This window comes from Nycticebus coucang, chromosome 6 (assembly GCF_027406575.1).
Source record: "Nycticebus coucang isolate mNycCou1 chromosome 6, mNycCou1.pri, whole genome shotgun sequence".
Lineage (NCBI taxonomy): Eukaryota > Metazoa > Chordata > Mammalia > Primates > Lorisidae > Nycticebus > Nycticebus coucang.
In genome coordinates this window covers 116,355,888-116,383,039 of record NC_069785.1, presented here as the reverse complement: position 1 = coordinate 116,383,039, position 27,152 = coordinate 116,355,888, and the positions used below count along the sequence as shown (strand labels likewise).

Sequence of the window (27,152 nt, the reverse complement as noted above, 5' to 3'; positions counted from 1 at the left end):
CTATGATGCCTGGTTAATTTTTTTATTTCTAGTAGAGACAGGGTCTTGCCGTTGCTCAGGCTGGTCTCAAACTCCTGAGCTCAAGCAGTCCTCCTGCTTCAGCCTCCCAGAGTGCTAGGAATACAGGAATGAGTCACTGTGCCTGGCCTCAGATTTTTTTTTTTTTTTTTTTTTTTTTGTAGAGACAGAGTCTCACTTTATGGCCCTCGGTAGAGTGCCGTGGCCTTACACAGCTCACAGCAACCTCCAACTCCTGGGCTTAAGCGATTCTCTTGCCTCAGCCTCCCAAGTAGCTGGGACTACTGGTGCCTGTCACAACGCCCGGCTACTTTTTTTGTTTTTTGAGATAGAGTCTCATTATGTTGCCCTTGGTAGAGTGCTGTGGTGTCACAACTTACAGCAGCCTCAAACTCTTGGGCTTAAGTGATTCTCTTGCCTCAGCCTCCCAAGTACCTAGGACTACAGGTGCCGGCCAAAACATCTGGCTATTTTTTTGTTGTAGTTGTCATTGTTGTTTAGCAGGCCCGGGCCAGGTTAGGACCTGCCAGCCCTGGTGTATGTGGCCGGTGCCCTAACCACTGAGCTATGGGCGCCGAGCCCTGAGATTTTTTTTTATACATATACAGTATTATGTAAGCACACGTGTGTGCATTGTAATTTACAAATGGTACAGTACTATACACACTGTGCTGGCCCTTGCTTTGAACAAATTTAAGGATAATATTAGCCATTTAGAAATAATCTATTATTTCTGAACATTTTCAATTTAACATGCACCTGAAATCTTTTTTTTATTTTTTAATTTTATTTATTTAATTTTATTTATTTTTATTGTTGGGGATTCATTGAGGGTACAATAAGCCAGGTTACACTGATTGCATTTCTTAGGTAAAGTCCCTCTTGCAATCCTGTCTTGCCCCCAAAAGTGTGGCACACACCAAGGCCCCCCCTTCCCTCTCTCTGCTCTTCCTTTCCCCACCCCTTCCTCTTTCTTTCTCTCTCTGTTCTCCCCTTCCCCCACCCCCACCATGACCTTAATTGTCATTAATTGTCCTCATATCAAAATTGAGTACATAGGATTCATGCTTCTCCATTCATATGATGCTTTACTAAGAATAATGTCTTCCACTTCCATCCAGGTTAATATGAAAGATATACCTTGCCTTTTCACTTAACACTGTAACAAAAGGTTTTTGTTGAGTGGTGTATAGCATCTGGCAAGATAACCAGGGGTTCTCTCCTGAGAACATTAGAGTCCATTATGAGACTCAAAAGCCTAAGACTTTGGAGAAAAGTCAACTTGCCTGTCTGATCTTCAGGTTTGCTAGAGGAAGTACTAATTCTGACTGCTGTTCTTTGGGGAACTGGCAGTCTGCACACCTTGAGTGTAGATCTTCAGATGTTCTCTTTTTGTGTGTGGCATGGACACCAGCTTCATTGAGCCCTCAATAATAAGTAACACAACTTCTAACATTTGCATAGTACTTTCTATGAACAGAGCACTTTACGTCGTGGATCAGAACTCCTCACGACAACTCTAAGAGGTAAAACCAGAGGGAAAAAAATTTAAGAGGTAAGAACCAGTGGAAAAAAATCTTCTGGAGTTGGGTCTTCTGGCTGTAAGCCATGCACTCCTTTCATTCCTTCATGCTGGTCCTCTCTGTTGCCAAAGCTCAGTTGATTGGAATGTTTTCCTACCTGCTCCTACTTCCTCCGTAGATAATAACCCACCATGGCTAACATTTGAGGGCTGTCTTTTACCAGGCACTACTTTATATGAATTATTTAATCTTCATAACAACCACATGAGGTAAGCTTGACAGCCCCACTGTACAGAGGTAGAAACCAAGATTTAGAGAGGTTATTTGCCCAAAGTCACACAGCTAGTAATTGGAGATGGGATTGCAATCTACATCTTCCTGATTCCAGAGCATACTCGCTTAACTGTTGTACAAACTTCTGAACCAGAACTGACTGTTCTATTTCTTTGATTCGCTCTTTCCAAGAATTCAGGCAAAGTTTTGCCTTGGAAATTCAATACCTTTTCTTATATATAATGATAAGCTGTTAAATGGAGATAGAGGGTAATCCCTGATTATGAGTTCCGCAGCTGCTTCTGATTTATTGTGTGACTTTAGGTAGAGTCTCTTTCTCTACCTAAAGTAGAGATTAAAATGGGATTAAAAATTTGCCACAAAGAAAACGGAAAAGGGAAAGAGGGCACAAATATTGAGGTGAAACTGGGGGGAAAATATTTGAGTTCCGCAGAAATGATGACATTCTTTGCATAAATATCATTAATGCTATGGTAATAATTGCTACTTTGCAATGAAATAAGTAAAGACTTGGAAATTGGTTTACTAGGGTCATCTTGCTAAATAAAGATATTTGGAAAATGTCTATGTGTGCTTCAGGTTTTCTGTGAATGAACTGGGCCATCTACCCTGCTCCTGATGGCGCTTTCTGTGGGACAACAATCCGCATCAGTCCTAAGAGTCACTTACAGGTCTGTGCAGGCCTTCTGTCTGCAGTGGGGGACTCTGGAGCAGATCAGCATTTGAATAAGTGCCTATTTGTAAAGCTCTGTATTAAACTGGAGGCAAAAGGCCAGAATAATGATCGTGATGTCATCCGGACTTCCTCAGGACTACCGTTTTCTGATGTGACACTGAGAGCTGTTACAAGCTGATCCCCATATTCTTGTTGCTTTGTCTTAAAGGAATTGGGCAAGTTGAACCTAGTCTTCCCTTGATTCACACGGGATGAGTGAACTGCATGTGGGAGTCAGAACTCAGTGCTTTTGTGCTGAGAATGTCACGTTTCCTAAGGGCTGCCTTAAATCCTCAATCTAATCTCAGCTGTTGCCTCTGGCAGTTCCCTGGTTATTAATTTCTTATGGTGTGTGTGGGAAGTGGAGAGGAGGCCTGAGGGAGCAATAAAGGGGAGAGGAGGTTATGGAAATAGCTCAGTGCCACAGTGCTGTGTTGCAAGTGCTTGGCTAACTTCCAGAAATCCATCAAAAGAGGGATCACCTTTTTAATCTGGCAAAACCCACAAACTATAGAGACAGAATTGCATATCATCAATAAGCAGTTCTAGCTGTCACTTGCTTTTTCTGGACAGAGATGGCTTCTGAAAACTTTTCATACTCTACCTAAGCAGGTGCTTTTTCCAGATGAACTTCTAAAATCAATGACTTTCAAATGTCAAAGCACATTAGAAACACCCAGTGGGTACCATAAAATGTCTGGCCCCATTCTTAGGTCTGGGTTGAAGGCTAGTAGTCTACATTTTTAATAGGCAGTTTAGATGCTTAGGTGATTCAGATGGTCAGCCTTACAGTCTGGCCCAGTTTTTGAAATAGCCTCTTTCTGCGGCAGTCTGTCTTAATCACTTTCTTTATTGAAGGATTTATTAGCATCTTCATGTTTATTACCTGTTTCATTCTCACAGCATCACAGTAACTTGATCAGGAACCAGAGACGATTAGCTCCATTTTATTGGGGGCGAGGGGGTGAAAGGCGGGACAGAAGCATAGGGAGAGGTAGGCCATGATGAATCAGAAACAGAGCCGGGAATTGAATCCAGAATTGATGACGCTAGAGCCAGCCATTCTTAGCTTGTTATTTCATTTTTAATCATAGTTATTCCTTAGACCTCCAATTCACTGTGCTTGAGTAAACAAAGCATATTTGAGTTTAAAAAAAAACAGTTTCGCATCAATGTCCCAGACTTTGTTAGCATATTGAGGCTCTCCTGAGTTTAAGCTCGTATCTAGATGATAATGTCTGTGGAACTGACTTAATCTGCTTCTCTTTGCCCTTGCTTCCTGATCACTTCCGAAGACTTTTTTTTTTTTGGCCGGGGCTGGGTTTGAACCCACCACTTCTGGCATATGGGACTGGCGCCCTACTCCTTGAGCCGAAGACTTTTTACATAAACTATAAGGGGAAAGATTTCTCCTCCACATGCCAATAGGAACCCTATTTGACAGTCTAATTGGTAAAGTACTAAATTGAAAACCTCCTAACAGTCTCTCTTAAACTTGGGTGGTATGTGGGTCCATTTTTAAAGAAATAAAAAATACTGAAAACTCTCAGTCAACGTAAATGGTTTTATTATGTTACTTAAATTTACATATATGAACTACAAATATAACATTTTTATTTATAACTCTTACACAGCTAACAAAATTTACAAATTAAATACAAATGAAACCACACAACTAATACCATTCAAATTAATAGGACTATAGTAATTTGTCATAGTAAATGATGTATTTTGCTATAACTAAATTATCCCTTGTACTGTGACTATGGTATTGCCTGCCAAAGCTCAGCTTCTTTTGAGTGTTATATGCCTATGTACCAAGTGACCTATGATATCTTAATTTTCTCACTACTCAGACAGTGCAGTCCCATAATGTCATATGGCTTTCATTCTATGTATGAAAGCATCATTATTTAAAAACTTTTCTCATTATTTCAAAACAATAAAAACAGCAGTGAAACACACATGCAACTGTAGGTGGTGAGACTGAGTGACAATACTGAGTTATTTTTTTTGTTGTTATTGTTGCAGTTTGCCCAAGGCCAGGGTTCGAACCTGCCACCCTCGGTATATGTGGCCGGTGCCCTACTCACTGAGCCACAAGTGCCACCCAGTACTGAGTTATAAAGTGGTCAAATATCCAGAATGTTTATGCAAATCTAAAAAAAGAAAAAAATGAAAACAAAATTAAAACCCTAAAGGATACATCCACAGACCTAATTTGAGAAAAACTGTTCAGGTCTATTGGGTCCCAAATGTTCATTTCTACCAAAGGTTCTAGCTACCATGCTCACTACCAAAAACCTTAAATTTTTAAAAATATAGTTTCCTAAATTGCATTTATTAATAATTTACTTTTTTTTTTTTTATTAATCACACACATAGAATTACTACTTGAGAGCTTGGGATCATCATATGTAGTTATTATTCTAAGTTACTTAAATTCCAGCCCAAAACAAACAAAAGAAAGGACATTCTAGTTTTTCCTTGCAGCCCGAACCAAAGTAAGTGAAAACTTCCCATTCAGTTTTGCAAGAAAGAACTCCCAGACCTCCACCTTCTTGCACAGCTGCCTTTGAGGACTCCTGGAGGTCTAGGGAGGCCAGTTTAGGCTTTCTTGTACAAGCAAAGTAGCCATTCCACCCAGTTTGGAAGGATTAAAGCTTGTCCTAGTTTTGTTTCATTGTTGTACTTGTAGCATGCTAAAGAGCTAAAAAATGGGAGGAAGAAAATACAACAGAAGGCACCATTCCAGTACCAAACTGAAAAGAAACACAAAAACAAGAGAGCAGCATGTTTTTAACAGCTTGCGTGGAAAAAATATTGACTGGGGAGTTTGGACAGCACTGTTCATTTTCTCTCACCGCCCGCGTTATTTGTCTTAAGGGAGCAGGAGCCAGATGCAATCCTGGAGAACAGGCCCAAGGAAGAAGTGCAGGGGCTGTGTGGAAACTTGAGGTTGAGCGGAAAAACCAGGGCTGGAAACCCAGTGGCTCAGGGTCAGGATGAATGAAGTCAGGGGAGGTGCTAAAGCCTTTTTCCTCATGGCTTTGGCAGCAGCTTCAGCCCGCCTGAGTCCTAAGAGGGCACAGCACGGCTCATCCAGGTGGGTCCCCGGCCCCTTGAGAACACAACGAGGATGAATCCCTGCCCCTGTTTCCTTCGGCTGGGGAAAGGACACGGGGGTCCCATTCGCTTTCTCAGCCCACCCTTCTTCTGGAGTTCGGACCCGCAACTCTTGCGGTGGGCGTCGGAAGGGTTCCTCCATAGGCAAGGCCCAGGCTGGGCTCCCCGGCCCCCACCCCGCCGGCGCGCTGGCCTCAGCCCCAAATCCCCGGGCGCGGGGCGGGGCCAGGGCGCGGGGCGGGGCCTGGGCGCGGGGCGGGGCCTGGGCCCCGAGCGGGCGGCGGCGACCAGCAGGAGGAGAAAGAACATGGCGGGTGCGGCGGGGCCCGGGGCCGGCCCGGCGGCAGCGGGCGGAGATGGGGACGATTCGCTATACCCGATCGCGGTTTTAATCGACGAGCTCCGCAATGAGGACGTGCAGGTACCGGACTGAGGCCGAGAAGTCGAGGAGGGCCTGGCCGGGCGCGTGGTAGGGAAGAGGAAGGCCAGAGACGCGGAGAGGAGGCTTGGGGATTGAACTAGCCGAACTCGCAGCAGAAACGTGAAGGGGAGGCGAGGGAAGACTTCGGAGGGGCTTCTGTGGCACGCCCGACCCTCCCCGGGACCTCCCCGGCGCCCCTGCCCCCGACCCCCTGAGGCGTCGTCCGGGCGTCCGGTTGGGCGTCTGGGAACCGGCTTCCCACCTGGGCTCTTCTTCCGGGCGGCGGTCAGTCCTGGAGGGTGAACCGGGAGCGGGAGGAGCGCGTGCGGGGCCGCGAGGGGGTTGGAGCGAGCTGCAGTTCGCAGGATGCCAGGGCGTCCTTTGCTCTGCAGCCCAGTGCCTTCCTCTAGGCTTGGACACTGGCTGGGCTTCCCGAGTGGAAAGAGAGCGGGATGGCTCATCAACCTAGATGGAGTCGGTGTATCAGCGCTGTGGAACTTTTCTTTGATCAGGCAGGCGTTGTATTCAGCCATTTCACCCGCTTCACCGTTGCCAATTTTTTTTTCTGTTTAAAAATTATGTGACTTTCTGAGTCTTGTAATACTCTTTCATTCATTCTCTTCTGGGCCCTTTTGAATATTTCTCCTGGGAAAACTTCCTCTGGCTAATGAGGCCCAGTTGTACCACCCCTGAGGTCCTTATGAGGTTCCTTATGAATACAATCTAAATGAAAGGTGGTCCTTCTTTACCTGTATATCATGATTTCACTTGTTTGGCTTTTGTCTAAATTGCAACCATTACTTTGTTCTTTCTATTTTCTTTTTTAAAGCTCCGACTTAACAGTATTAAGAAATTATCAACAATTGCTCTAGCACTTGGAGTAGAAAGGACAAGAACTGAACTGCTGCCATTCCTCACAGGTTTGTGAATCTTTGTTTAAAGAAGGCATGGACATTCCATTTTCCACTGTCTTTCAAAACTTTGTTTTTCAGTTTGTTACCCACAGTTTCATTAAGTACTAAACTGAGCTAGGTGCTTTTCATGCAAAAGAAATAATAAAACATTGTAAGGTTGTGGCCAGACATATTTAAACATGAACTGATAACTGGGAGCATGACTTTTTAATTCATTCAGTAAAATATCCAGGAAGACTGTTCATTGAAGAGAAGAAAGAAAATGCTGTTAGGATTCTGACTGGGCCATCTTACTGGCTACATATTGAGTCTCTTCCTAGTTTTGTGAGTGTCCAGCTCTGGGCCATCTATACTTGTTGATGAGTACTTGGTTGATGTCATTTCCAGATACAATTTATGATGAAGATGAGGTACTGTTAGCCCTTGCTGAGCAGCTGGGAAACTTTACTGGCCTGGTGGGAGGTCCTGACTTTGCCCACTGTCTGCTGGTAAGTATTTGTATGTGCCTACATTCTTTCTAGAACTTTTGCACTATAAATGATATGTTGTTTGGTGATAGGCACACAGCAGCATTTTTTTTTTTTTTTTTTGAGACAGAGCCTCAAGCTGTTGCCCTTGGGTAGAGTGCTGTGACATCACAGCTCACAGCAACCTCCAACTCCTGGGTTCAAGCGATTCTCCTGCCTCTGCTTCCCAAGCAGCTGGGACCTGCAGGCACCCACCACAACTCCTGACTATTTTTTGGTTGCAGCCGTCATTATTATTTGGCGGGCCCAGGCTGGATTCGAACCTGCCAGCTCAGGTGTATGTGGCTGGCACCTCAGCCGCTTGAGCCACAGGTGCGGAGCCGGCACACAGCAGCATTTTTATACAGATCTTTTTATGGGCAGATAGTCATAATATTAGTCATGAGAGAACAAGTAATGTAGACATTTTGGACTCAACCTTTCTTATTTTTCTAACTATGAATAAAAGAACTTCTTCAGTTTTTCTGCCTCTGTAGACCTACTAGTTCAGAGGTTGAGAGTAAAAGGAATTTGATAGTTACGATTTTTTTCTGAAATTGGAAGTCTTAATTCTCACCTAGGAATGTCTTGTCGTTAATTGTTAACGTAAGTTTTGCTTCTGGCTTTGTGAGTTTGATGAGTTCAGTTCAATTTTTGTTGACATTATTGAGAGTCTAATATATCAGGCAAATAGTAAGTTAACAGTGTTAATGTTAAAGATGACCAGTGGTGAATGGAATGAGCTGTCTTGTCTTTGTGTGTCAGCAAATAATTGCTATGTAGGCTTAAATGGAAAAAATAGAAACAACTACAAATTATGCAAATAATAGAGAGGAGAAAGAGATTAAACTTAGCGTGCTCAGGGAAGACCTCTTGGGAGATGACCTGAACTAGGTTTTAAAGGATAACTAGGAATTCAGTAGTTGGACAAGGTAGGGATATTTGCTTCAGGGCTTTAAATATGTTTATGTAATGCTGGCTCTTGTGATAGAGATTCCTGTCTCTACCTCTGATTTTTCCATGGAACTCCAGAGATAGATTGATAGATTGTAGAGATTTAGATATGTATATATTTGTGTATATCTGCCTATGATGTTTTTACTTGGATGTCAAACAGGTATTTCAAATTTAACATACTTAAAACAGAACTCAATTTTCTCCCCAAAAGAAAACTCTTATTTTGTTGCTCCTTCTACTCAGTTGTATCACTGTGAGGTACCTAGTTACACAAGCTAAATTTAAAACCTTGAAGGTTTTCTTTTTTTTGAGACCGAGTCTCACTTTGTTGCCCTTGGTAGAGTACTGTGGTGTCACAGCTCACAGCAACCTCAAACTCTTGGGCTTAAGCAATTCTCTTTCCTCAGCCTCCCAAGTAGCTGGTACTACAGGCACCCGCCACAATATCTGGCTATTTTTTGTTGCAGTTGTCATCGTTGGTTAGCTGGCCAGGGCTGGGTTCGAACCTGCCAACTTTGGTGTATGTGACTGGTGCTGTAACCACTGTGCTTCGGGCATCGAACCCCTAGAAGATTTTCTTTAATGACTAGACTACAGGGTGGAGCCTTTTAGAAGGTTTTTTTATTTTTTTTGAGACAGAGTCTTACTCTGTTATCCTGGGTAGAGTGCCAGGAAACTCACCAGCTTTATGCCATTGAAGCCAGGAAACTCATCTGCTTTATTTCTTCTGTATCCTCAGTGCTAGAATATAACAATAATCATTTATTCAAAGAATGAGTTGCAAAGGCTTAGAAGCAAGAAGCATGTTGGGGTGGAGTATAAAGTGTTGCCTGGAATAGGCAGGAGTGGTCACCCAGGGTCAGTAGGACAAGGGCATTGAAGAATTGGGTAGAGCTCAACTCAAGGGACAGCCCAGCAGTGATTCTCAGGAGCTTGGCCTTACTCTGTCCTATTGACAGAGATTATTCAGTGGCTCTCTATGATAGGAGGTTGTGGTAGGCAAGGGAGAGATCTTGAAAGGCCTTGGCAAATAAGAAGCAGTATCTTTTCAATTGGCTTCTGAAACACACCATAGGAAAACTGAGTACTGCCTGGGTCTGTGTATCAAATAATTTAAAATGTACTGTTAGGCAGACACTCTTATTTCCTTTGACCCATTGTCTTCTTTTTCATTCTGTTGGTCGGTTGTACATGTGGGTTTTGTATTTTATGTGTAACATCTCCAGCTCTTGGCATGTGCCGAAACTACCAGTCCCAAATGCAAACCAAGTAAGATAGAGGCTCACAGAACCAGCCTGTTTTCACTTTTTACTGGGCGATGTCATATTCAGTCCTACTCCAGACCGTCAGCCACTTTGATCTCTTCTCTTTCTAAAGCTGCAAGAAAGGTCTCCTACCATCTCTGTACTCCTCATCTGATTGTTCTGGTAGAAATTCCAGCCCTGTGGCTCATGAGAAGATTCTGAATATATTCTGAAAAAAAAAAAAAAAAAACGACCTTTACTCAATTATTTGTAAGTTAGATAAATTTATTTATTTTTATTTTTTTGAGACAGAGTCTCACTTTATTGCCCTCCATGGTAGAATGCCATGGTGTCATAGCTCACAGCAACCTCCAACTCCTGGACTTAGGCAAATCTCTTGCCTCAGCTTCCCGAGTAGCTGGGACTACAGGTGCCCCTCAGAATGCCCGACTATTTTTTCGTTGCGGTTTGGCTGGAGCTGGGTTTGAACTCACCACCCTTGGTATATGGGGCTGCCGCCCTACCCACTGAGCCACAGGCGCTGCCCAGTTAGATAAATTTATGATGTGGAGCTGGTAGACAAGGATTGCTTGCACATCTGAGAATAGAATAATACTCAGAAGGCTGTGAACTCAGGAACCTCACAGCCTTTTGAGTGTTGCTGTAATTGTGGTGCTTTAATGTTGATCATATTTTTGCACTTAATCTTGAGGAAATACACATGATCCTGCCTGAATTTGGCTTTGTATATTTCAAACCTTGTGATTCAGCTCACAATAATATTAATACTGTGTCAAATCTCTTCCACTGTGTCATTTGTAGACACCATCTGGGAATTGCCATCTGGGACATGAGATCTTGGCTTTTCTACAGAAGTCGTGTCTTCAGGTTGGCTGTACCGTATGTTCTCGCTGTGGGAACTGAAAGTAACCATTTGGTATGAAGTAGCTAGCATTCTGGTTACACACCAGCTCCCTTCAGTCACTTTAGAAAGTGATAATCTGTATCTAACCTAATTCAATAACTTCTTCCCTGTGGTTTTTCCTTTTTGATCTATTCAGCCTCCTTTGGAAAGTCTGGCAACTGTGGAAGAGACGGTTGTTCGAGACAGGGCAGTGGAGTCCCTGAGGCAGATCTCCCAGGAGCACACGCCTGTCGCTCTGGAGGCTCACTTCGTCCCGCTGGTGAAGCGCCTGGCGAGCGGAGACTGGTTCACTTCTCGCACGTCTGCATGTGGTTTATTCAGCGTTTGTTATCCCAGAGCCTCAAATGCTGTCAAAGCAGAAATTAGACAGTAAGATAGTTTTTTTTTTTTTTTTTTAATTACTTGGGATTATTGGGGACTCATAGCTGACACTTACACAGTACCCCGTTACCATTGATACCGGGATAATCATGCTGATGCCATCATTTTTTATCATCTGTTTGAATTGCCAATACGTTATTTTTCATTACTTCTATGAATAGAAGCTGAATCACTGCCATAAGAGAAAACCTCTACCGTGTTTATTTATATTGGGGCAGTTTAATCATGATATTTGATGGGAAATATCTTCATTGTTTTTTTTATGCCACAGGCATTTCCGTTCCTTGTGCTCAGATGACACGCCAATGGTGCGACGCGCTGCTGCTTCCAAGTTGGGTGAATTTGCAAAAGTTTTGGAATTAGACAGTGTGAAAAGTGAAATTGTTCCACTCTTCACTAATCTAGCTGCAGATGAACAGGTGAATTGACTCTTACTGTTTAAGGGACACAGACATGCTGCTCTCTTCTAAATTTTAGGAATTGCTTATTTCTTTTAGTTTAATTTTTTTAATCTTAAGTTCTTTGAGGAGGTTTGGTTGTCATGTTGGGATCCTTTTTGTGAAATTTGTACTTAATCCTGACCTGGATAAAGTGTAACTTGACTCATCTTAGTGTTCTTATGTTTCTTTCTTAACTAGACCATGATTTTCTCTCTTACATTAGCAGCCGTTAAAAGAATGGGGAGTCGGGGATGAAATAGGAGCCATAATTAGGAAGACTAAATTAAATACATCGACAGGTAGATTGGGGAACTGTTGGCTGTATCGTAATACAGAGGAATAAGGTTTCCTGGTATTTTTATCTGTAACATAACAATAGAATGTGTTAGGAAGGCTATTTGACCCACTGCTTCCTCTGTACTAGTGTGTAAGAGGACCTTGCATAATAGCAATTTTAAATCCAAGGAACTAAGCTCTCTTTGGTTTTAGAAATAATAAAAATAGCAAACACCTAAATAAACTGCTTAATATTTCTCATCCTGTTTTAAGTTGCTATACGTGTTAAAATAATTCAGTCCTCAAGCAGCCCCATAAGATGGGTACCCAGTTTTACATATTAGGAAACAGGCACACAGAGTTTAAGTAACTTGCTCAAGGTTGCATAGTTAGTGCAGAGGTGGGGTTTGAATCTAGGCATTTTGGCTCCAGAATTCATGCCCTTCACAGCTAGGCCTCCTTGCCTTTCTGTAAAGGTACTTAGAAGGATCACCCCCAAGAGTTCCTGGACTCTATTTTATTTCCCTGGTGCCTAGGATCTTTTCATGTGTACGGGACCATGAGTACATATTGATGAATCTCATTTTCAGATTCTAAATCTAATGATGACAAATCTTACTTTCAAAATAATTTTTAAATCTATTAAAATAACATAGAAAATAGCTCAAAATAAAATATGCTTAATGAATTATTATAAGGTAATATTATGTTGTAGCTGTCATCTCTGAAAGGAGACAATATTTCGACAGCCACTACCCCAGATGCCCAGCATGGGCTCCCTTCCAAACACAGTTCCTTCCTCCTCTACTCTCATAAGAGTAACATTATTCTTAGTTTTATGGTGATCAGCTCCTTACTTTGCATGTTTATGCAAACATTGTAGTTTAAAACAGTGCTGTTTGGCTAGCACGGTGTCTAACACCTGTAATCCCAGCACTCAGAGGCTGAGTCAGGAGGATGGCTTGAGCTCAGGAGTTTGAGACCATTCTGAGCAAGAGCAAGACCTTATCTTTACTAAAAATAGAAAATTTAGCTGGGTGTTTTGGCAGGTGCCTGTAGTCCCAGCTACTCAGAAAGCTGAGGCAGGAGGATTGCTTGAGCCCAGGAGTTTGACGTTGCTGTGAGCTAGGTTGATGCCATGGTGAGACTCTGTTCAAAAAAAAAAAAAAGAAAGAATGCTGTCCAACAGAAATACAAGCTACTTATTAAATCTTAAGTTTTCTACTAGCTATACTTTTAAAAGTAAAAAGAAATAGATGAAATTAATAAATTTTATTTAACTCAGAATTTCCAAAATCTGTATTCATATAAACACGTGGCAGTAGGTGCATCTCAGTTCTCTGAAGCAACACGTAGCTGGTGGTCGTCATGTTGCACGGCTCATATTTAGAAGCCTCGTTTGGGATTTTGTTAATTCCATTTGTTACTGTATAATTTAACATTTTCTTTTGTCCTTTATATTTCCTGCACAGACTATGGATTTAGAACTGAACTTAGCAAAGTTCTTTTGTGTAGGCCAGATAGTTTCTATTGTCACTGGTAAAGTCTGTTCTTGTAATATAAAAGCATCCGTAGACAATATGTGAACTCACGGGCATGGCTGTGTTAAAATAACAGTTTATCTACGAAAACGAGCTTCCTCTTACATTTGGCTAGTGTTTGTCTCATTCTTGACCTATAGGCTTAATCAGCTTTAGGTTTGATATTTTGGGGGTGATAAGACCGTAGGTCAGAGGGTGCTATTAGCAGCAATTGATGCTCAAAAAAATATTAAGTGCTTTGTTATATGTATGCGTATGTATGTTCCCTCTGGCCACTGTTAGAAAAGCAGCAGTTATTCATTCATTGAAAAAATACTGAGCACCTATTTTCGATCAGGCACTGTTGCTAGGATACAGTGTTAACAAGGAATACAAGGACCCTGTTTCATGAAGCTTGTATTTTGGAGAAAAGCAAATAAATAGATAAATAAAATAGGGCATTGCTCTAGACTGGCAAGTTAGATGTGTCATAAACTGAGACACAAAAGAAAACACCAGCCATGCCTTTTCCTGTGGTGTCAGAGCTCCAGGAAAAGAAAATTCCCAGAAGAGAGGACACCCAGGCTAAAGGCCCGAAGATTGGAACCCAGTGGTTGAAAGAGACTGGGAAGAGATGAGGTTGGAGAAGATAGGCAAGGGCCAGATCACAGAGGGCCAGAGAGAGAAAAGAGTTTAAATTTTCACTAGATTTTGAGCAAGGGTATAACATGATGTAATTTACATTTTGAAAAAATTCTTCTGGCTTCTAAGTGGAAACTAAATTGTAAGGTGGGTAAGAGTAGGAACTGGAAGACCAGTTCGGAGGCTTTTCTAATAGTAAGAGGTGATGGTGGTGGAGTAGGGTGGTAATAGTGAAGGTGGAGAGAATCTGGATATCAGGTTGGATGGTAGAGTCGACAGAACATAGCCCTGTTGGATTAGGTGAGGGGAAGAAGAGGTGGCAAGATACAGAATTTTGTCTCGAGCATCTGGGTGGATGGTGGTGTTACATGGGGACTCTTCAGGGAGGAGGAACAGATGTAGGGGAGAAAATCAGGAGTTCTGGAAGACAGGTAATTGATTAACAAATATTTATTGGCATGTATTTCAATAGATGATAGTAGTCTTCTGATTTAACATTATTTTTGGAATCTGAAAATATTTGTGTAACCATTACCAAGAACATAGTTCTGTCTTTTTCTACCCTTTTCATTCAGATGTGGAGGGGTGAATGTGTCTTAGGCAGTTATTGTTGAGCTACAAATTTTTAACATTTATAATATTTTGAAAGTTGGAATGACTCATCTGTTTTTTAGTATATGTGTGTGTATGTGTATTTAGATGTATACAAATACACACACACCCCCCACACACACATGCGCGCGCATACTTTCTAGGATTTTAGTCAGGCATGGTGGTTTGTGCCTATAATCCCAGGATTTTGGGAGGTGGAGGCAGAAAAATAGCTCAAGGCCAGGAGTTAAATTTTTGACCTTCTTCTGGGGGCTTATATGTTTATGTGTTTTTAGTTTCTACTTATATACAATCTCAGCTCCTGATTTCATGTTAATTTGTCTTAATTATAATTTGCTCAAAGGTTGTACAGGTGTCACTTTGACATGTGGTAGTTTACATTTGGAAAGTTGAGTTCGTTAATCCCATACTTTTCTAATTTCCATGTTTTTCTAGATATGGTTTCCTCAAAGGACCTTATTCTGTCTGATTGTTTTTGTTGTTGTAACTTTTGATTGTTCTTTGTATTTCTTTCTTTTTTTTTTTTTTTTATTGTTGGGGATTCATTGAGGGTACAATAAGCCAGGTTACACTGATTGCAATTGTTAGGTAAAGTCCCTCTTGCAATCATGTCTTGCCCCCATAAAGTGTGACACACACCAAGGCCCCACCCACCTCCCTCCTTCCCTCTTTCTGCCCCCCCATAACCTTAATTGTCATTAATTGTCCTCATATCAAAATTGAGTACATAGGATTCATGCTTCTCCATTCTTGTGATGCTTTACTAAGACTAATGTCTTCCACTTCCATCCAGGTTAATACGAAGGATGTAAAGTCTCCATTTTTTTTTAATGGCTGAATAGTATTCCATGGTATACATATACCACAGCTTGTTAATCCATTCCTGGGTTGGTGGGCATTTAGGCTGTTTCCACATTTTGGCGATTGTAAATTGAGCTACAATAAACAGTCTAGTGCAAGTGTCCTTATGATAAACGGATTTTTTTCCTTCTGGGTAGATGCCCAGTAATGGGATTGCAGGATCAAATGGGAGGTCTAGCTTGAGTGCTTTGAGGTTTCTTCATACTTCCTTCCAGAAAGGTTGTACTAGTTTGCAGTCCCACCAGCAGTGTAAAAGTGTTCCCTTCTCTCCACATCCACACCAGCACCTGCAGTTTTGAGATTTTGTGATGTGGGCCATTCTCACTGGGGTTAGATGATATCTCAGGGTTGTTTTGATTTGCATTTCTCTAATATATAGAGATGATGAACATTTTTTCATGTGTCTGTTAGCCATTCGTCTGTCGTCTTTAGAGAAAGTTCTATTCATGTCTCTTGCCCATTGATATATGGGATTGTTGGCTTTTTTCATGTGGATTGATTTGAGTTCTCTATAGATCCTAGTTATCAAGCTTTTGTCTGATTGAAAATACGCAAATATCCTTTCCCATTGTGTAGGTTGTCTCTTTGCTTTGGTTGTTGTGTCCTTAGCTGTACAGAAGCTTTTCAGTTTAATGAAGTCCCATTTGTTTATTTTTGTTGTTGTTGCAACTGCCATGGCAGTCTTCTTCGTGAAGTCTTTCCCCAGGCCAATATCTTCCAGTGTTTTTCCTATGCTTTCTTTGAGGATTTTTATTGTTTCATGCTTTAAATTTAAGTCCTTTATCCATCTTGAATCAATTTTTGTGAGTGGGGAAAGGTGTGGGTCCAGTTTCAGTCTTTTACATGTAGACATCCAGTTCTCCCAACACTATTTATTGATTTTGTATTTCTTTCTAAGTCATCATCTCATGCCTCAAATGCCTGTTGCCATCTTGAACTGAGTATTTTGTAAACTGAGCTTCCTAAGTGATTTCCTTTACCCTGTTCTGTTTGTTCTAATCTGTTATAAATAACTTGTGCAAGTATACTTTTCATTTGTATCCCTCAACTTTATATTAGTATAAGGCTTTGAGGACATTATTAAACTTTTTTTTTTCACTTAATCTTTATATTTTCATTTTATTTGCTTCTTTTTTTTTTTTTTGAGACAAAGCCTCAAGCTGTTGCCCTGGGAAGACTGCTGTGGCATCACAGCTCACAGCAACCTCCAACTCCTGGGCTTACGCGATTCTCTTGCCTCAGTCTCCCAAGTAGCTGGGACTACAGGCGCCCGCTATAATGCCCGGCTATTTTTTTTTAGTTGTAGTTGTCATTGTTGTTTGGCTAGCCCGGGCTGGCTTCGAACCCGCCAGCTCTGGTGTATGTGGCTGGCGCCTTAGCCACTTGAGCTACAGGTGCTGGCCTCATTTGCTTCTTGATAAAAACCCTGTGCTTTGGCCAAGGCAGTTACTTTGGTGTTGACTCTAAGGACAAAGTCATTTCTGTCTTCACAGTTTCGACATGCCATTCCAGGCAAAGGGAGCAGCTATTTCAAGACATAAAGACATGAAACTGCATATGGTGTGATGGGTTTTTTTCTCCTTTTTAAAACAACACCCACAGCAGCAACGCCCCACACCACGCACAGTGCCCCACAGCTTTCAGTAAATATTGTCTGACTGAGAGAAATTTTGTTCCTTTAGGATTCAGTGCGTCTTCTAGCTGTGGAAGCTTGTGTCAGTATTGCCCAGTTACTGTCCCAGGATGACCTCGAGGCCTTGGTGATGCCTACGCTTCGGCAAGCAGCAGAAGATAAATCTTGGCGAGTTCGCTATATGGTAGCTGACAAATTTTCTGAGGTAAAATTATTGCATTTTAAGTATTAATACTGAAAAAAATAAACAGATTGGCTGTTGCACCAAAAGTTTCTGAACAGTTCTTTTGGTTGTAAAGTGTTGTGGCAAACATATATACTTGAAGATTGCATTATTTGTATGGTTGTTAATGATTTTGTTAGTATACAATAAAGCCTGCACAAATTCTTTTCTAGCTCCAGAAAGCTGTGGGTCCTAAAATCACCCTGAATGACCTCATCCCTGCCTTTCAGAACCTACTTAAAGACTGTGAAGCGGAAGTTCGAGCAGCTGCTGCCCACAAAGTAAAAGGTTAAGGAGTTCAGTTTATATTATAACGTGCCATTGCAGTGAATTTTGCATGTTTTTTTGTTATATGTTTTTCAGATACATAGAGATGATTCTAATATGTGGAAATGTTAATATTGTCATATAAAGTTGTCCCCTTTATATTTAAAATCAAACAACCATTTTATCTTGTGTCTGTTAAAAAATGCTTTTTCAGCCTAGGCATGGTGGCTCATGCCTTGTAATCCTGGCACTCTGGGAAGCTGTGGCAGGTAGATTGCTTGAGCTCAGGAGTTTGTGACCAGCCTGAGCAAGAGGGAGACCCCTCTCTACTAAAAATAGAAAACTAGCTGGGTGTGGTGGCAAGCACCTATAGTCCTAGCTACTTGGGAGACTGAGGCAAGAGGTTTGCTTGAGCCCAAGAATTTGGGTTGCTGTGAGCTATGACCTCACACCACTCGACCCAGCTCAGGATTGGTATAATGTGCAGTGGCGAAGATTGATGGAAAAGTGCATTTAGGGGCCCAGGTTCACTGGCTCACACCTGTACTCCTAGCACCCTGGGAGGCTGAGGTAGGAGGATCGCTTGAACTCAGGAGTTCAAGATGAGCCTCAGTAAGGGTGAGACTGCATCTTTACTAAAAATAGAAAAAATTTGCTGAGCATGGTGACATGTGCCTGTAGACCCAGTAGTTCAGGAGGCTAAGGCAGGAGGATTGCTTGAGCCCAGGAATTTTAGGTTACAGTGAGCTATGATAATGCCACTGTACTCTAGCCAGGGAGACAGAGTAAGACTCTGTCTTAAAGAAAGAAAAGGCACATTTAGAATAAGAGTGATTTTACCCCTTAGAACTTACTTGCTTAAACATATAATTTAATTTGCAACTGTTGATAAACCTTGTTAAATTTCTTCATTTCGCACTTTTCTTTTTAAGTGGCTCCATGAAAGCATTGCTTTTTCTATATATCTCTTTTAGAACTTTGTGAGAACTTGCCCATTGAAGGTAGAGAGACCATAATTATGAATCAAATTCTGCCTTATATAAAGGTAAACCTAACTTGAGTTTATTTTGTTCACTCTATGTATTTATTTTTTTTGCTGTACTTTAAAGATCTTTGAGTTTAAAGGTGGGCAAGGGATGAATGAGGCAGATGTGTTAATGTGACATTGTTACTTATTATGTATTAGTGCCTGCTACAATTGTAAAATGTTTTCTTTAGAACATATGTTGCCAAGCAGGTGGTCTGAGGAAGCATCAACTTACAAGTATTGAAATAGTGCCGTCTTTAAATTTCTTGGGAAATGGTATGGAAGTTTCTGTTTTGCAAGAAAGAAAAGCTTTTAATTTTGATTTTATTTTAGGAATTAGTATCGGATACCAATCAACATGTCAAATCAGCTCTAGCTTCTGTGATTATGGGACTATCTACTATTTTGGGCAAGGAGAATACCATTGAACATCTTCTACCTCTTTTTTTAGCTCAGTTAAAGGATGAGGTGAGTCTGGCTATAAATTTTGTTGTCTTTTGATAGTCGGTGGTTTGATTTGATTTTCATTTGGAGTTGATTAAAATAGGACCAAAGGGAGGCACCTGTGGCTCAAAGGGGTAGGGTGGCGGGTTCAAACCCAGCCCCAGCCAGAAACTGCCAAAGAAAAGAAAAAAGAAAATAGGACCAAAAACATAGAATTAAATAAAAATATTATGACTTATTTTAAGCTAGTGACAATTCCTGTGTTTGGGTGTGAGGTTACAGGTTTCTCAGAAAATTGGCACGAGGACCCCCTCAAGTGAACCTAAAAGCACCCATCAATCTTCTGTGCCTGAATTTTACTTCATTTTTCCTAGTTCCTTATCTTCGAAGCACATGTATCTTTATTTTTTAAATTCCATTTTTAATTTCAATAGATTTAGGGGCTACAGACTGTTTTTTGTTACAGGGATTAATAGTATAGTGGCAAATGAAGTCTGGGCTTTCAGTGGCCCCATCCCTCAAATAGTGTATATTATACCCAAAGGTTATTTTTCATCCCTCATTGCCCTTTATTGACTGTAGTATGAAAATTCTGATAGCTAACATTTACCAAGTGGTTACTGTGTACCAGGCATGATCCTGAAGGCCTTGTATGTGTTGTTAGGCGTAATTCTCAGGTTAGTCTGACAAGGGAGCTCTTATTCCCTCCTTACGGATGAGGATACTGAGGCACAGGGAGATGGAATAACTTGCCTGAGGTCTCAGCAGGTGCAGACGTGGGGTTTAAGTACATCTTAATTCCAGAGTTTCTGCTTTTTACCATCTACTAAACTTTTCATTGAAAGTTCTGATTTAGTTCCTTACATTTATGTGCCTCGAATTATTCATGTACTCTCACCTGAGTCAATACTTTCTCATTTTAAAATTTACTAGCAGTTTTTTTGTTTTTTTGTTTTTTTTTTGGCCTGGGATGGGTTTAAACCCGCCACCTCCGGCATATGGGACCAGTGCCCCACTCCTTGAGCCACAGGCGCCGCCCTTACTAGCAGTTTTTATCCTTATCCTGGCAGAAGAATACTGGGTGAGGACTTGACTTTTACACGTGGTCTTCTGTGTACTGACAGTGTCCTGAAGTGCGCTTGAATATCATCTCTAATTTGGATTGTGTAAACGAAGTGATTGGGATCCGTCAGCTCTCTCAGAGCCTCCTTCCTGCCATCGTGGAGCTGGCAGAAGATGCCAAGTGGAGGGTCCGACTGGCCATCATTGAATATATACCACTGCTGGCAGGCCAGCTGGTGAGTACATGTGCTCTGGGAATCACAGGGTAGCGTTGAATAGGCGGTTTTACCAGGGAAACTAGGAGGCCCGGCTAGCCTGAACAATTTTGTTTATTTATATGGGTGAAAATACGGTCTTGTCCTTGTTGCCTGTAGGATGGGTTTTAGATTACAAGTGCATAAACATCTAACAACAAAGGTTCAGCATGGGTATCCCTTATCTGAAATGCTTGGGACTAGAAGTGTTTTAGATTTTGGAATATTTGTATTATAAATACTTACTGGCTGGACATCCTCAGTCTAAAAATCTAAAATCCAAAATGCTACATTAAGTATTTCTTTGAGCCTCACATCAGTGTTCAGAAAGTTTTGGGTTTTGGAATATTTCAGAGTTTGGATTTGGGAGGTTCATCCTGTCTAATCGAAATACTTTGCACTTTACCACCACCTAAAAACAAAGCCATAAAAGAATGTGATCAGTTTATTGTTATAATTGTTATCAGTTTATTGTTACATATAGCATAGTTTTTGTACTATTTAATGCCTCTGTGACTTAGGGAATATTTAATTATAGAGAAAAGGAACTATGGTTTTAAGAGAAGTCTGCTTTGGGTGGGGCCTTGGTGTATGTCACACTTTATGGGGGCAAGACATGATTGCAAGAGGGACTTTGCCTAACAGTTGTAATCAATGTAACCTGACTTATTGTACCCTCAATGAATCCCCAACAATAAAAAAAAAAATAAATTGAAAAAAAAAAATAAAAGAGAAGTCTGCTTTGATTGTTGCTTAAGGCATCTTCACTTTTTGCTTGTATTCTGAGCAAAATGTCCCTAGAATGTTTCTACATTCTGATTAAAGGGGATTTAAGAATCACCATAAACAAAAGGATTATTAAAGCTTATAATGTTAGTATTTCATCCAAAGTCCACATTACCTTTTGTTACTATTTGAGTTCCATGATTAGTTTTACCCTGATAGTATATTAGTTAAAATCTCAAAGATGTGTTTTATAGTTACATCTCTTTTTTCTTTTTTTTTTTGTAGTTGCCTTAAGCAGTTCTAAGTTTGAAAGATGCTTAACCCTTTTGGTAGCTCTCATTATCTGCTACGATCTGTGTTTTGGCACTTCATCTTTATCTAACCATGTGCTGATCACTGTGACTATTAGAAAAAATCTATTTTTTTGTCACACATAACAATACCGTTTAGAAACGGTTCACCTTTATGTCTTGATAGCAAAGAAAGGCAAGCTTCAAGACAATTTCTCTTCTGATGCTTGTTTAATTTGTGCTGAACCCACCTATCCAGCTTCTTTACCTTGCCTATTTGTTTCAGATGGTTTAATGTTATTGGAATAGCAATATCAAATCTTGCTGCTAATTCATGCACAGGGTCCGATGGATTTGCTTTCACTATAGCTTTCAGCTCATCATCATCTGCTGTGGTCTCAGGTCGTCCACTTGGCTTATTTTCAAGATTAAAATCACCAAGGCCAGGTGTGGTGGCTCACACCTATAATCCTGGAACTCTGGGAGACTGATGCAGAAGGATCTCTTGGGTTCTGGAGTTCATGAGCAGTGTGAGCAAGAATGAGACCCTATCTCTGCTAAAAATAGAAATATTAGCTGGGCGTTGTGGTAGGCCCCTGTAGTCCCAGCTACTCAGGAGACTGAGACAGTAGGATTGCTTAGATTTAGGAGTCTGAGATTGCTGTGAGCGAGGCTGACATCATGGTACTCTAGTCTGGGCAACAGTGAGACTTTGTCTCATACATACACAAAAAAAGATAAAAATCATCAGAATGGAATTTTTCTCAAACCATCCACATATTGCACATTCTTAAGCCACATCCTTCTCAATCACTTTGTTGATATTTCAGCCTAATGGCAATTGATATTTCAGCTACATTGGTTCCACGATGAAATTCATAATCCGCCTCCAATAAAAACCCATTTTAACCTACCCATTGTTTCACAAAAATCGCTCTTTAAGAAACATTTATTTAAGGTAATTACAAGCCAAAACGTGTTCGAAAGAACGAGGCTGTCCCTTCACAATTAAAAAAAAAAAAGTGTCGGGCGGTGCCTGTGGCTCAGTTGGTAAGGCCCCGGCCCCATATACCGAGGGTGGTGGGTTCAAACCCAGCCCCGGCCAAATTGCAACCAAAAAATAGCCAGGCATTGTGGCGGGCGCCTGTAGTCCCAGCTACTCGGGAGGCTGAGGCAAGAGAATCGCTTAAGCCCAGGAGTTGGAGGTTGCTATGAGCTGTGTGAGGCCACAGCACTCTACTGAGGGCCATAAAGTGAGACTCTGTCTCTACAAAAAAATAAAAGTGTCAAAGTGAAATGTCAGAGATATCAGCTGTCAAAGTTAGTACTTTAAGAAATTGGCCATTTCTTACTTAATAAGCTAATATTAACGGAAAAGGGAACACAGTTGGGAATTGTGAATGTTACTGACAGATGTTTTCCTGAGTAACCCATTCTCATCAGTAATCCAGATGTGGCGGCCATGCCCTCTGCCTCGTTCTTGCGCTCGGCAGTATCGCACCTTATCCTGCCACCCGGCTGAGCCGGACAGCGCCATCTCAATTTCATTTCCCTTTGTCTGTGATTCCTGTCCAATAAAATAGATTTATAGTTTGTTTGTAAATCCAATCACATTTCTTCTGGCTTTTTCATAATTCAGCTTATTTTGGAAACAAGTGTTTTTTAGCCTTCAGGTAACCTTGGTGTAACACAGTTAGATCATCTTAGTTTCTGAACTTTGGTGATATATATTAATAGAATCTTCTATATCCATAGGGTGTGGAATTCTTTGATGAAAAGCTGAATTCTTTATGTATGGCCTGGCTTGTGGACCATGGTGAGTAGACAAATTGAAAATAACTATTGTGGAATGCCTGTTTTTGCATATATCCCAGTATAACCAGATATTTGACCTGAAAGTCCAGTCTTCTGAATACAAATTTGATGTTTCTACCAGGATTTTTTTTTTTTTTTGAGACAGAGCCTCAAGCTGTCACCCTGGGTAGAGTGCTATGGCATCAGAGCTCACAGCAACTTCCAATTCGTGGGCTCAAGTGATTCTCCTGCCTCTGCCTCCCAAGTAGCTGGGACTACAGGAACCTGCCACAACGCCCGGCTATTTTTTGGTTGCAGCCATCATTGTTGTTTGGCGGGCCCGGGCTGGATTCCAACCTGCCCGCTCAGGTGTACGTGGCTGGCGCCTTAGCCGTTTGAGCCACAGGTGCCAAGCCTCTACTAGGTTTTTGAATCTTCAGTTTTATTTTATTTTCTCTATGAGACAGTCTCTTTTCCCGGTTTCTAGTCTATCCCATTATTACTGCACTGTTCCCTTTATGCACCTGCTGGCTTCTTCCTTGTTCCAGGATCATGTTTGACCATGTAAAGGGTGCCATCAGCACCTGTAGACGAGTTTGGACAGGGATGGGGATCAGATGAAAGGCCTAGATGGGAAGAAATGGCCACTTGGCTTTTTGGAGGAGACACTGAGAAGGAGGTGTGGGTGGGATTCCTAGCGTGGCAGACCTCAGCTGTGCCCCAGGACAGAGAGGGCCTGCGTTTCTGGTTTTGGTGAGAGGAAGGCTTCCTGCTTGCATCCTGACTACTGGTTGATGGCAGGAGCGTGCAGGTTCAGGGAGGTCACGTAGGAAGCAGGAGTGAGCAGTGACTTTACTGAGGTTTGGGTAGATGTGTAGGCATCTCTCCTCTCGTCTACCAGCCGGCAGTGGGTGGAAGATGTACCCTCTGCACCAGGTCCCAGACTAGGCAGCCTCAGTGTAGCTTTGGGGCCAGTTCTGATAAATGGCGCTTGTGTGACACTGTCCTTGAGTGTTGGTGCCATATATTGGGGGACACAATGAGTACTGTCTCAGTTCCATGGTGTCTTGTATGTGCTTTCTTTATGTATTGAGGGTACATCTCTGTTCATCTGTGGGTGCTGTGTCTGCATACTCAGAGGAAGGTGGATGTTTGTGTCTGCTTATGCTTATGCGAGGTTTTGTTAAAGGCCTATTTGGATCATACGAGAGATCATGTGATTAAGAGTGTGAAAAGGAGGGTGCGGAAAAAATATGTGAATGCTTCCAGTGTTTTCTTTTTTTTTTTGAGACAGAGCCTCAATCTGTTGCCTTGGGTAGAGTGTGGTGGCATCACAGCTCACAGCAACCTCCAACTCCTGGGCTTAAGTGATTCTCCTGCCTCTGCCTCCCAAGTAGCTGGGACTACAGGCACCCACCACAATGCCCGGCTACAGTGTTTTCAAAATAGATGGTGAAGGCTTCTTTTTTTCTTCTCTAAAGTTACCTTTTAATAGCCTATTATTGTTTTCTTTCTTTCTTTTCTTTTTTTTTTTTGGAGACAGAGTCTCATTATGTTGCCCTGGGGTAGAGTGCCGTGGCATCACAACTCACAACAACCTCCAACTCTTGGGCTTAAGTGATTCTCTTGCCTTAGCCTCCCGAGTAGCTGGGACTACAGGTGCCCGCCGCAACGCTTGGCTATTTTTTGTTGCAGTTGTTCATTGTTGTTTTAGCTGGCCTAGCTGGGTTTGAACCTGCCAACCTTGGTGTGTGTGGCTGGCGCCATAACCACTGTGCTACAGGTGCCAGTCATATTTTTTCTTTTTAAATAAACTTAAATTTGGCAAATCATAGGAAAGAAAGTCTTCTGGAAAAAAAAGTTTATATTATTTCTGGTAAATACAAAGGGTACCAAAAAGGTCTATATACATTTTATGAGATGTTATGTGTATATTTTCAAAGTTGAATTGAATGTACCGTTGCTGGTCAGTTGTTCCTAGACATGCTACACACATCCATTTTACTACAATTTGTCTACTTTTTGATAATGATTGATTTTATTTCCAACAAGTTCCCTTAAAATGTGTGTGTACTTTTTTGGCACCCCTAGTAGTTAGTGGAAATGGCACATCCCAATGTATCATTCTGCATTTTTTTGAAAGATAGATTCTAGATTAAGACTGTATTATTTCATTTATTTATTTATTTATTTGCAGTTTTTAGCCAGGGCTGGTTTGAACCTGCCACATCTGGCATATGGGGCCGGTGCCCTACTCCTCTGAGCTACAGGCGGCCACCTCTATTTATTTACTTTTTGAGACAGAGTTTTACTTTGTCACCCTCAATAGAGTGCTGTGGCGTCATAGCTCATAGCAACCTCAAACTCTTGGGCTTGAGATCCTACTGCCTCAGCGTCCTGAGTAGCTGGGACTATAGGCACCCGCCATGATGCCCAGCTATTTTTTAGAGACAGGGTCTCTGTCTTGCTCAGGCTGCCTTCCAACTCCTGAGCTCAGGCAATCCACCCAACCTGCCCTCCCAGAGTGCTGGGATTACAGGCGTGAGCCACCATGCCCGGCCCAAGACCATTTTTTTCTGAGGAAAGTTTAAAGTTCAAATATTCTACAAAGAATTAAATTACTCATACCCTTTCTCTGGATTGCTTTCTCCATGCAACTTAATTACTCCTTCTTTTCTGATATTTTTCTTCCAGTTTGGGAAGAGAGACCCTTGTTTATTTAACTGCTGATGAGACTGCAAACACTCTTTGAACCAATGAAATGGCAGCTCTGAAATTGTTCTGTGCTTAATCAATCACAGGGGCTTTTTGTTGCTGTTTTGCTTTTGCATTTTAGATAAGTGCCATGTAGTGATCACTGGTCAGAGTTTTTGAAACTTCTTTTCCTGGCACCCAGGAACAGAATATTGTGGAAAATGCAGAGGAGTGTAAGGAAGAAAGTGTCACTCACCTATATTTCTGCCATTGAGTGGATAGTATTGATAAGAGGGAGGAGTTTAGAAGGAGTTTTAATTTTGGGGGGACAGTGTCTCAGTATGTTACCCTGGGTAGAGTGCCGTGGCATCACAGCTCTCAGCAACCTCAAACTCTTGAGCTTAAGCGATTCTCTTGCCTCAGCCTCCCAAGTATCTGGGACTATAGGTGCCTGCCACAATGCCCGGCTATTTTTTGTTGCAGTTGTCATTGTTGTTTAGCTGGCCCAGGCCGGGTTCGAACCTGCCAGCCCCGGTGTATGTGGCTGGTGCCATAACCACTGTGCTACAGGTGCCCAGCCAGGAGAATTTATTTTTTATAGGAAAAAGGAGAAAGCATGAAAGTTAGTGAGCACAGAGTGAGATGAACATTCAGAGAAACCTTGCAGGTCAGTCAGATCTTGGGGAGAAGAGAGAGGGAGGAGGACAAAGACAAAACAAGGAGAGAAAACAGGCAGAACTGGGGAAGGGTTTGCATTCTTTCTTGTGACAGCAGAATTAAGAGGAGCCAAGAACATAGTAGGCATCTGGCCAAGTGGAGTTCAGTGCAGCTAAGGCCTTGGTCAAGGCTGGGCCTGTGTGTGTGGTTACTCTGGCAGTGGGCTCTCTTGCCATGCTAATGGAATGACGATGAGAAAACAGAAGTGTAGGGCGGTGTCTGTGGCTCAAAGGCCCCGTATACCGGAGGTGGCGGGTTTAAACCTTGTCCCGGCCAAAAAAATAACTGCAAAGAAAAACAGAAGTGTATTAAAAAATAGTAACTAATTAGAGGAGAAGATACAAATGCTTTAGCTAGCTCTGTCTAGGAGGAGGGAATGGGAGTTGGGTCACAGACGAAGTCCGGATGCGAAGGGAAGAATCTGTGTCACACATAAACGGCTTTAACTTCTCCTTGGTGCTGCTGGGTGTTGCTGACAGTTGACGTTTCCCTTGGACTGTAGTAAGCTGTGTCGTTCCTCATCTATGCTGTCTTGCCTTTTCTCAACGTCATTGCCCAGAAGGATCCAGGGACTGGGGAAAGCTGCGTATTTCTTATTGGGAGGCTTGTATAAATGGTCTAGGACTGGGGCTGTGGATAGTTGTTC

General features: G+C 41.8%; 1 protein-coding gene across 4 annotated transcripts in view; it reads left to right on the top strand.

Moving 5' to 3' along the window:
• Nucleotides 1–5,894: 5,894 nt before the first annotated feature.
• The window catches only part of PPP2R1B (protein phosphatase 2 scaffold subunit Abeta), a 41,941-nt gene continuing 20,683 nt past the window's right edge, over nt 5,895–27,152 (top strand). For 2 of the 4 annotated variants that reach the window (XR_008380546.1, XM_053593091.1), the window contains exons 1-11: nt 5,914–6,097; nt 6,927–7,017; nt 7,399–7,499; nt 10,780–11,012; nt 11,296–11,443; nt 17,058–17,213; nt 17,405–17,519; nt 18,473–18,543; nt 18,859–18,993; nt 20,094–20,267; nt 23,057–23,117. Coding sequence is in view for 3 of the 4 variants with exons in the window: in XM_053593091.1 (XP_053449066.1) it covers nt 5,984–6,097; nt 6,927–7,017; nt 7,399–7,499; nt 10,780–11,012; nt 11,296–11,443; nt 17,058–17,213; nt 17,405–17,519; nt 18,473–18,543; nt 18,859–18,993; nt 20,094–20,267; nt 23,057–23,117 (1,399 nt within the window). In the remaining variant the exon portion in view is untranslated. Of the gene's footprint in view, nt 6,098–6,926; nt 7,018–7,398; nt 7,500–10,779; nt 11,013–11,295; nt 11,444–17,057; nt 17,214–17,404; nt 17,520–18,472; nt 18,544–18,858; nt 18,994–20,093; nt 20,268–23,056; nt 23,118–27,152 lie in introns of all 4 variants that reach the window. The other 2 variants (XM_053593093.1, XM_053593092.1) reach the window with 2 other exon arrangements.